The sequence below is a fragment of the Camellia sinensis genome, chromosome 15 (assembly GCF_055761805.1).
Source record: "Camellia sinensis isolate YWXY chromosome 15, ASM5576180v1, whole genome shotgun sequence".
NCBI lineage: Eukaryota > Viridiplantae > Streptophyta > Magnoliopsida > Ericales > Theaceae > Camellia > Camellia sinensis.
The window spans coordinates 19,978,081-19,989,287 of NC_138975.1; the positions used below are offsets into that span (position 1 = coordinate 19,978,081).

At 34.6% G+C, this 11,207-nt stretch overlaps 1 protein-coding gene across 8 annotated transcripts; it reads right to left on the reverse strand.

Annotated features, from left to right (window-relative positions):
* Positions 1-213: 213 nt before the first annotated feature.
* On the reverse strand, positions 214-10,417 carry LOC114297995 (polypyrimidine tract-binding protein homolog 3). 8 transcript variants are annotated; one of them, XM_082909158.1, is made up of 11 exons: positions 8,485-9,010; positions 7,631-7,702; positions 7,447-7,523; positions 7,200-7,284; positions 4,606-5,537; positions 3,122-3,308; positions 2,884-3,031; positions 2,058-2,642; positions 1,796-1,907; positions 943-1,039; positions 214-474 (listed from the first exon to the last, which is right to left on the reverse strand). In XM_082909158.1, the coding sequence occupies exons 1-5, from the start codon at positions 8,581-8,583 to the stop codon at positions 5,496-5,498; spliced, it is 375 nt and encodes a 124-aa protein (XP_082765284.1). In that variant the 5' UTR covers positions 8,584-9,010; the 3' UTR covers positions 214-474; positions 943-1,039; positions 1,796-1,907; positions 2,058-2,642; positions 2,884-3,031; positions 3,122-3,308; positions 4,606-5,495. The 8 variants fall into 8 exon arrangements, with proteins under 8 accessions (XP_082765284.1, XP_082765285.1, XP_082765288.1 ...); XM_082909159.1 differs by lacking the exons at positions 943-1,039; positions 2,884-3,031 and having other exon boundaries at positions 3,064-3,308; XM_082909162.1 differs by lacking the exons at positions 7,200-7,284; positions 7,447-7,523; positions 7,631-7,702; positions 8,485-9,010 and adding exons at positions 3,409-3,440; positions 3,895-3,975 and having other exon boundaries at positions 4,606-4,920.
* Positions 10,418-11,207: the final 790 nt, after the last annotated feature.

An 11,207-nucleotide genomic window follows, 5' to 3' on the forward strand; every position in this document is an offset into this window, starting at 1 on the left:
GACCAAGAGCTGTTTTGGTCGGCAATAGATGATTTTTTGCGACCAAAACTCTTGGTCGGCAATTGTCATTTTTTGCGAAAAAAAATTATTTATTTGTCGCGACTAATAAATTGGTCGCCAAAGCAGAAAAACAATACACCTGTAATTCCTAAATATTCATTCAATCCATAATAAACCTATAATTTTAAAGCATCATTCAAATTAACTGAATCATTAACATTCGACACAATACATAATTCATTAACATTCGACACAATACAACTATTCAAGTTTTCATTCACAAGTCACATCCATCTAGCATAACAAATTGAAACATAACTATTTGTTATTCATGCGCAGCTATCAACAAATAAAACTACTAATTTTGTTATCCATACACATCCATCCAATAATATTTAATCCTCCCAAAAATGCTTATACTGTCAAGTAGTCTTGTACAATTTAGCTTCGTGCACGAGATCATCCATCATCCATCTATACCAAAGAAAATGAGAAATAATGTTAGGCTTGTTTTTAATGAAAATATTTGAAATGGGTAATTAAATTAGAAATTTCAGAGAATCGTAAGTTCAAATCAAAATTTCTAACTCATTTGCAGGTAATTAAATTGTCAATTTCAGAATATAAGCTGCTAATTACAAATTTGAAATGGGTATTAACAGATTGGACAATGAAACCTTTTTTTACACAGAGAAAAGTGCAAGGTTCATATATTGTCATGGCAAACACAATCAAGCTTGACAAGCATATACAGACATAGAAGACTACTACAATATTGAAAACAATCTTCCTCTTATTTATGGTTTTCTCTATTTTTTCGTTTCTTTTCTTTTCTTTTTCTTTGTTTATGGTTTATTTGTTTCTCCTTATGTAGTTACTTCAAAGGAATATTATATAACAAAATTCAGGATCACTTCCATCTTTCAAATCCAAGTAACTTACATATTTGACGTTGCTTTTGAGAATCCATAAACATGGATCTTTGGCAAGGTAATTTCTCTCTACTTGGGCTTTGTTCTAAATATTCCCCTGAATACATCTGCAATAATTGGACAAAATATTGAGAGAGAGAACAATTGAATGCTAGTGTCTGCAATTTTGAAAATCGCAACATATTCTGTGGTTTCCATTATCTACTCCATTCCTTGTATAACTCCAACACCTTCTCCACTCTTTTCTATATGACATTCAGGTAATAATTTTGAATGACTAAATTACTGATCATAGCGATTTCTTTGAATCTTTAAACTGTTGCCATCCAAGTGCCACATGCTGATGGAACTTAACTTTTTACAATCCTAAGAGAAATGCATAATGAAGACTGTTCACTGAATATAATCTTACTTCCTCATAAGAGGTCTCCAATAAACACATCTCAAAAATCTTTTTTTCAAAGTGATTATGAAGGAGTTAACCAGAGCCAAAGTAGGCCATAGCAAAGTACCTTACTCAGCTAGCCAGAATAAGAATCCTATACCTAATGTTGTAATGCTATTCCCAGGGCTTCTGTCCCATGATAAATTCACAAGAAACGTTATCCACCTTGAAACTATATCACATCATATGTCCTATTTAAAATTTAATACATCAATTTCTAAGTCCAAGGATAGAACTCAATAAGTAATTATTACCATCTAAATCCTTCACAATATATCACCTAGTAAGTAGCATTTAAAATGGTAGCACAGTAAAATGGAAAAGCTATACGAGCAACTCTCAATATTTAATTTCAGAATACAAAACTTCACTGCTGAAAGAAGAAGACAATTTATGCTCTATCAGAATAATTACATACCTAGATACTCTGCAGCGTCATTTGGCAAATTCATAACCACTTGTGTGATGGATTGAGCTTTTTGACTTGCAAACATAGCATCAATGAACCTCCTTCCATCCATGTTAAAAACCTAGACATACAAAAACAAAATAATTAAGCCCACATGATACAACTTCGTCGAATGCAAGTTGCAGATATATAAATATACACACTTTCTAAATTGAAAAATGAATCTATGAAAACCATTAAACAATAATTGCATGACAAGCTAAATTCATACTTCTATCTTCCTCTCAAGTTTGTTGAGGACACAATTCCTTTCCAGATATTCAACCGCAAAGGGGTTTAAATCATTAGCAAATACATGTTTCACTTTTCTTGCTGATGGTCGGCTAATGAATTTTGATAGGTCTCTCTGAAAGACATTTGTCATGATTGTCAAAATAACCCAAACAGCAGAAAAAAGATGTCCTGTACAGATATCAAGGTTAAAAAGGACCTTATGCATTGGGTGGTCATGACCATCCTACATGAGCAAATGGCTTAGCAATAAGAAAAATTATAACCAAGTATTTCTTTAGCTTTGTGAAGGCATGAAAAATTGAAAATGAAACCAAGAAGTTTCTATAATAAGCAAATTTCCAAAAGGCATCTGCCACACGCCAAGAGAAGCATGCTTGAATTTCTTATGCATCAGCTAAAGGATACAACAAAGCATCTTGGAAATATACAGTCTGAGTGGTCAATAATGTTTCTTCAAGACCCATCTGCATTGCGTAAGCTTTATCACAGTCTACAGCTGGAAGCGCTAATAAATCAGTGGACCTAAGCATAAAATTCCCATGATAAGATGTGAACCTCACACCTAACAATAACAAAAAAATAAAATTTAGCTTCCAATATCCAAAGAGTATTCAAGAAAACATAATTAGAAAGTTGAAATGAGAGAGAGAGAGAGAGAGAGAGAGAGAGAGAGAATAAGAACACCATGACATCAAACATGAAAAAGATGAACCCATTTGAGGTAGATAGCACCTGCCTTAACCCCTTATTTTACCACAGATTGAAAGCAAAATTTTTGACATAATTAAAATTCAAATTCCTACCCAAAAAATGCCCCACTAAACAAGCCTCCCACCTTTCTACACTTTCCCTCCTAGGGAGGTCAACCACAATGGTAGAATCAGAAGAAGAAGGGGGGAAATAACTAAGTTTGACAGATGACCTCTGATTCGTGGAAGAATTCTTCAAGAACTACAAATCAAAAGAATTAAATTGTAAATAACCTGAAAATTTGATACATGATTAGAGGTTAAGCTGAACTGGTGTATAGTACAATCATACTCTGTTCAGGGGTTTCATATTTCTTAATCACGCCTTTTGGGTCGAACAGATGCATGTTGCTTGTGCTGATAGTTGTGGTGAGTTTAAATTTCTTTAGCAAGCCCTCTTGCTTTGCCATGATCAAGTTCTCCTCGGACATAATAACTTCAAAGTGTACGGTGGTGTCATCGTTGTGCTCTCTGTAATCCTGCAACCATTAAAATCTATCATGAGACTCCAAACACCTCACATACTACAACTTAATAATGTACTAAGAAATCAGTTCAAGAAATCAAACTTAATTATACCTTGATAAATGGGTCCTTGATTTTATCATTTCCTGTCATAATTGATTCAAGAAATTCTTTATAATCTTGAGTCCATTATCGTATAGGCAGCTCATGTGTATCAAAACATAAATCACTAACGAATTAGCATTTTCTGGTATATCAAAAACATTTCATAACCAGGCAGACATCCCTACTCTTTCCAAATCCTTTTGTTGCTCATCAAACTTGATATATATGAAGAAATCAGAATGATAATAGGACACATTCTCATGTGTAACACATCACTTCTAAGCATAGAAAAGAATGAATTACTACCATCATTTGCCTGCTTAAATAACAAAGGCCGAATTCGAGTGACTGCATATTTGTTGAAGGATTATGAAAAGCAATGGCAGGAAACTAACTAGACACTGTTACCTTATGCTCATACTTGAAGAAGGTAAAAAAATTTGAATGGGAACAAACCCAGAAAGATAAACAAAACCTAAAGGCTCCTTTTGGTACCTCCTTAAAATTGATTAGCTCAAAAGTTCCCACATTGGTGGCAGCTTCTGCTTCATCATTTCTTTTCCAATACAGTGTTTTCTGTTTAACAAGGATAGATGTCTGTATTAGACAATCCTATAATAGAAATTTAGATTTTTTAAACTGAAATAATGAAATTTGAGTGTTGAACCAAGAGAATAAAGTTCATATTCTTGTCCCACTTTACTTGAGACCAAATTTCAGAATCCAATATATAATATGGCAATATTTTGGGGACACTCTACATTTCTTTTGAAGAATAATCCAATCTGATATACTGTCACTCCAAAGAGCAACTAAACTAGCAGGCAGAAAAATACTCTACATATGCTTTAATTGTCCAAACAGCAAAAGGCTATGCTATAGTTTGTACCCTATTGCAAATAATATTTGGGACAGATGTAAACCAAAAGCACCAGCCAGTAGATTATGCAGCTGAAGTGCATAAACAGCATAATATCTACACCCAGTCATAGTTCAAAAGAAAAAGAAAGATGAGAAAATTTACTCATACTTAAGCATTTATATCTATGATCTAGCAAATTGTACCCTGGCAATCTTGTATTAAGTATGGTAACATTTCAAAAAAGAAAATACCAAGAGAAAAAATTTAATGCGAAAATAATTTCCTAATGTAAATCACAATTAATGTATACAAACATATACAAAGTGAATGAAACAAAAGGTTACCTCCAAAGGATCTTTGGTTACAGGAATTTGTTCAGCAACCTTTTCTACATAATGGATGCCACGTTGCTAGGGTAATCGTGAGGAGTCAGGTTATGTGTCCTCCTCTCATTAGTGCCAAAAATATCACTATGACTTTCCCAGAAAATCTAGTCACACGAGAGAATTTCTCCAATACTTGAATTGAAAGATCTCGAGCAGGATCCTGAACCTTTTGCCTCCGTCTCCCATTGTTTTGTATATGACTGGCACTTCCATCAAAGGCACCTCCATCAGTCCTCTGTGAATTATCAATTGAGGGGCACTCATCAACTGAGACTGATGAGGATAGCCCGTTAGCAACAACAGCCCTAGGCAACTTCAAAGAGGACAGAGTTCTCTGTCCAAGAAAATAAAACAAAAACAAAAGGGAAAGAAGAAGAAGAAAAAAACACATATTTCAAATAGAAATGGGGCAGACATGAAATATCAGGGTAAATGTATTTATTGTGAAGTGTTGCAGCAGTTAAATAAAAAAGATTAGATAATTGTTGGTGTAAACTTCACCTGGCCTCCTATTTCCATCAACCAAAAATCAATATAGAATACATGCCAAAAAGAAAAGAAATACTCTATTTTTTGTAACTTTTAACAGAAGCAAGAAATGTTGGAAGGAACATAAAAGCTCTGATCATGTGACAGGAATGACCATCTGGTAATTACAAATCTGATTTAGTGTTTGGTTAGTCAAACCATTTATAAACATGCTACAGCAAGCCAAAATTTTATAACAGAAAGTAAGGCCAGTCTCTTACAGAAAATCAAATGTAAGAACTAAAATTTAAGGTGTGCTCTCATTAGAGACAGGGATGGTTCTAGAAAGGTTATTGCCAGTCAGATCCAACCAATAAAGATTAAAGAGATTCCCCATTGAAGGTGGAATTGGTCCACTGAATCTGTTGAAAGACAGATAGAAGATTTCTATATTAGCACCATATCAGAACATTTTAGCATGGAGATTGAACTGAGACGATCATAAGAATTCTACAAGAATGTACTACATTATTATTTTGTAATCAAGCATGCTTCCAACGAAGTTGACATAATATTAAAAAGAGACCTACATGCATGGTATCAAATATTCTGAAAAGAATAAAAGTTCACTGCCGTACTTGCATTTTTTGAAATCAAAGTAACTACCATTCAACAAAAAGTATTAATTACAAGTCATATTTTTTATAACTAGACAAAAAAATTAATGTTAGTATTAAAAAAAAAATAGCTATTGATTATAAACCCAAATTGCACTCCCAAACTTCAACAAAATGCACGTGTAAGAATCTCAACAGATATGAGGCAACAATAGAATATTTATATTTGAATGAGAAAGTTTCAAGAAGCATCCTAATGCATTACAAACTTCAAACACATACATGCATATGCACAAGATGAAACTATTTGTTAAACAGCCATGAAATACAAATTCTTAGTGGGTTTTTTGTAAGACATAATTGAGTGGAAAATAACTACCAGAAGTTGAGTGGAAAATAATTCTTAGTGGGTTTTTTTGTAAGACATAATGAAGCGTATGAGGTGTGCACCACGCACCTAAGCCTAAGGCGCGGGCCTCAAATGTGCCTTTCCTACTGCACCTCTCACCTCCAGTTGTCTGAGGCGCCTCAATGTGCCTCACACCTAAGTGTGCACCTTTTAAAACACTGCATCTAATGATTCAGCCCATATCCAAATCTGTCCATTCTTCCCAAACCCCACATCTTAAAATTTTGTATAACTATAATAACCACCATTTTTTTGTGATGGGATAGTGGTTCTGGCAACTGTCTCAGAGTTGATTATTCATATGCACCAATTTGTAGCAGGAAATATGATAAGATGATGACTATCCAGATATTTTGGTGGCACGGTGACACTAAGAGATTACATATGATCCTGCTGTGATATTTTCACTTGGATACTATTTGTCTCTTGAAAAAAAATCATTTGAATAGTATGTATAGTCATGATAATCAAATTTGATCCGCACTTAGTTCACCACATCAGGTAGGATAGGCTTTAAAAGGTGTATCAATAAATTTTTTGGCGTTTCTGATCAAGCAAGGCATCATGGATGTAAAATGAGATTAGCATCAAAGATGAATAAAAATTCAAAAGGCAAGAAATAATCTTCAGTTTCAACTAACTCTAGCCCTTGCATGAAATTCACATTAATAGGACTATATAAACATAACCGGCAACACAAGTGATGTATAAAGTTGATTGTTGAATGATATGAGACAATCTGTATTGTATTTTGAGAAAAGATCTAGAAGAGTCATGACTGCCTTGGAATTAAATTCTTCAATAAACATTGCTTCCTCCACAGATAGATCAATAAACATAATCTCAATATATGCAACCATACCCCTCCGTCAAAATTAAATCCTCAGCTTAAAAGCAATTATTAACAGATAAAAGGCCATTGTTTATGTAAAAAATCTGCTATGCTAGCTAGAAAAAATCCACAAATGTTGCCATAAAAGGATGACTCCTTTTCAAACCATCCCTCTCACAGATACCAATAACTGCCAATACCACAATACTAAGTACAAAGTACTAACCTCCTCATCCCCCCAGCCTTGAGAATTCTGATCCATAGTTGTTAGTTCTTGATGGGATGAGAATTGAACATAAACATTCATTCCCCTAAATTCACAACAAAAAAATTGAACCATATCAAAACCTTCGGATTGAATCAAGAAAAAAGGATTGCTACCTTGAAACCATTCGGAAGCAAAGGAAATTTACAAGAAATGTGGAATCCACTTATTCTCGAAACAGAAACAAATGTTTCTTATATCTTGATACCTTATGCTTGGCTGAACATTTGTGTAGAACTGCAGTGCATTAACAGCTGAAGGAATATCTTGCATTTGGAGGAGTGCCTGCAGCCATGGCATGCATGTACACAAACTTTTTAGTTCTTGAGTTTCGGATCAATTTCAAACATAATAAATCTAGCCTCTCTCTACCATATAGCAAGCAAACATACCTGATTCTTGGCGCAAAGCATCACAACCTTGGTTACGACCCCAAATTGCTGGAATAGCTGATGTAAGTCATTCTAGCGTAAAATCGCAACCTGTGTTAGAATATTTATACATGGATAACATGAAGGGGAAAAAAATCTACAACTAAAAATTCACACTCACACTTGAACAAGTAAAGCTGTGAACCAATTATCCCATTGTCAAATTGTGCAACCAAATGTGGGATAAATGGGTACCATGGATAACTAATCCAATCCCTCTCTTTTAACCAGCAACCAAATGTGCCCAAACGATTATAAAACTTTGATTGCACTTTTTGTAAGTCACCTCCATCTTCTTTGCAGCTTTTTTCAAAGTTAAATTTGATAGGAGGCAAGTTTGCTTCTAAACTTAAATAGTAATGCCACAATCACACCCATTTCCACACTCCAACACACACCCATAGGGAGAGTGAGTGTGTGAGTCCTACATACATGCACGTGTCCCACACACTCACTCTCTCTATGCAATGTGTAAATGGATGTGATTGTATTTAAATGCAGATGACAGACATTAGTAAGACCCAAGAGAAAAGCAGGATATAATCATGTTTTTCTCCTCATATTATTAAATTAAATATAAAAAGACAAATAGAAACTTTACATCAAAACTTGCATTAGAATACCAGTTTAGATTCCATGTATATTAATGGAATGGATAAAACAAGTTGGATGAGTCATTTGGGAACCACACACACAATTTGGGAGTACCATGCAGAAGAAGAAACAAAAGTTCTTATTTCCAAAGAGAAAAGCTTAAAACATCATCTACTTACATATTTACTGGCACAGAGAGAGAGAGAGAGAGAGAGAAGTACCTCAGAAATTTCATGCCCCACATTGCGTACATGAATGACTTTGGAAGGCTCTGTCATTTTAAATGACCCTGAAAATAACCCAAATAGTATGATGATCATACCGGACTGTCCCAAATCTAACAGACTTAGATTTAAACAAAAACAAGTACCAACGCATTGTAATGCACCTAGAAACAAATATATACACTTTACCCGCTCTCAACTATTGTCTGTAAAGTGACACTTTGAACTAAAAAATCACAACACTTGAGTAATCAAACCACATACAAATGTTATGTCTTTAATCTTTCCGCAACTGAAATCAAAGCAAGCAATACAGACTAAATTACTCTACCCATTAGCTAAACCAGGAATATTCATACAATTTGTTTGGACCGATATGGCCATGGGATTGGACTAATAATCCAACGAAATGCATAATCCCATGTTTGGCTAAGAAATTTGTGGTCCGAACTAATAGAGAGGTGAAGTGAGACCTAGATGAGAAAGAGGAACAGGAGGGGGAGAGAGACGCCGGTGATCGTCTGAACTAGACTGCGTGCCCTAGATACATCTGTGTGCGTCTTCCATCCATCAAGCAGACGATATCGAAGCCACGTGTTCGATTTTATTTAATTATTTTTAGAATTTTTTATTAATATTCTATTTTTTAATATTTAAAAATTTATTTTTATAAAAAATTAACTTAAAAAAAAAACTTTAAGGATAAAGAAATATGAAAAACAAAAAATTCAAATCAAAATCAATACATAAATTACTTAAAATTTTCATCTTATAATTTAAATTTATTTTATATATAAACCCCACACTACATAAATTTAATGAGAATCACACGATCCCATTCGAAATAAATTCGGAGAAGTGAAAGGTGGGTGTCTAGTATTATTCTTTTACGTACACTTGCATTTACATGTGGGGTGTCTAGTATTATTCATATGTAATAGATGATATGGTACATAAGGATCTATATTTAACATGTGAAACAAACAGTTCTACATTTTAATAACTAACTAGTATGCCTTTCTTTTTAACTAAATTACATAGCCTATTTTGATTAATTAGTCCTAGAGGGTTTGATGCAATTGAAAATGGATGAGAATCCTTACTATAAGTGGGATTCCTGTGTATTAAGTACGATTTTTTTAGCAACTTTTTTAGTTTCTCATAGAAAATCGCTGTTAATAATAAAAATATCATAAACAGCTAACAGGGATTTGAGCCAGCCTCAAATATTTTTAGCAAAGGTTATTGAGTGAGTTAAGTCAAGCTTCAACTTAATTTATAAAGCTATTTGGCTGTGGTGAGTTTCAACCCTGTAAAATCATATTGAGTATTATCTCATTGTGAAAATACAAATATTCTTTCGTCTTGCTTGATGAAAAACTTAATTTATGCTATCTGATTGGTTTGGTTATCCTTAGAAAATCCTATTGAGTATTATTCCATTGTGAAAATACTAATATTCTTTCATCTTGTTTGAAAACTTAATTCTGTGCTATTTAATTGGGATTTGTTAGCGATATTACTACTCACTTTGTGAGTGTCTTTTCTATTTCTCCTTGAACTATAAATAAAAGTTTATATATCCTCTAAACCATGAGATCTCAAAACCCACAAAACCTTTCATTCTCAACAATAATCAATCAAGAAATTGACCAAAATGGAATCAATTCATCAGAGCTCAAATCCCTCTCTCTGTACTAAAATTTGCCGCATTATATATATAGAGAGAGAGAGGGAGAGAGACCAAGGGCAAAGGCTAGAGAGGGAGACAGCGAGAAATAGAGAGAGACAGACAGACAGACAGACGGAGAGTGAGAGAGAACCTGTGAGGATCCGGCGGTGGCGCTAGAGGTGGCGGTGGAGCTAGCAATGGCGTGCGACGCTGGTCTGCGATGAAGTGAGATTGGGTGAGGATCCCCCAGAAATGAGGAGTCCATTAGACAGAGGGCGATGGCGATTTGCAGCGGTGGCGTTCAGTGTGCACGATGCAGAGATTCAGTGTGCAGAGATGCAGCGGTGGCGTACGTTGCTTGCCATTCGGTGTGCACGATGCAGAGATGTTCATCTCTCTCCTACTTCGGTGAGCTAGAGAGCGTGGGCACCCATTGAGAGAGAGAACACAGAGAGAGGGAGAGGGCGGACCAATAGAGAGACACAGATTAGGGCTTTTTTTAGATAGAGATAAGGGAGATTAGGGCTTTTATTTTTTTTCAGAAATTCAATTCTAGCCCCACGTTTCAAATTTCCCTCCCAAATTTTTGGCGACCAAAAGATTATATTAGTCGCAGAAAAGGTACCCTTCGCCGACAAACTTTTTTAGTTGTCAAATCTCACTCAATGGCGACTAAAATATTAGTCGCTAAAAGTACTAATTTAGCAACTAATTTTTTTTGGTTGCTGAAAATAAGATTTTGGCGACCAAATTTTTGGTCGCCAAAAAAAATGTCACCTTCCGCGACCAAATTTGTAGTTGGTAGCCAAAAGCATACCACTTTCTGCGACCAACTCTTTTTTTGGTCGCCAAAATATAATCTTTTGCGACCAATAATATTTGGTCGCCAAAAATAATGATCATTCGCGACTAATTAATATTTGGTCGCCAAATGTCATTTTTTTGCGACCAAAATTTTTTTGGTCGGCAAAAGTGGTCGCAAAATGTGTAAATTCTTGTAGTGACGAAGTAAAATGTATAAAATCCACACATTTTTTGTATCTTTTAA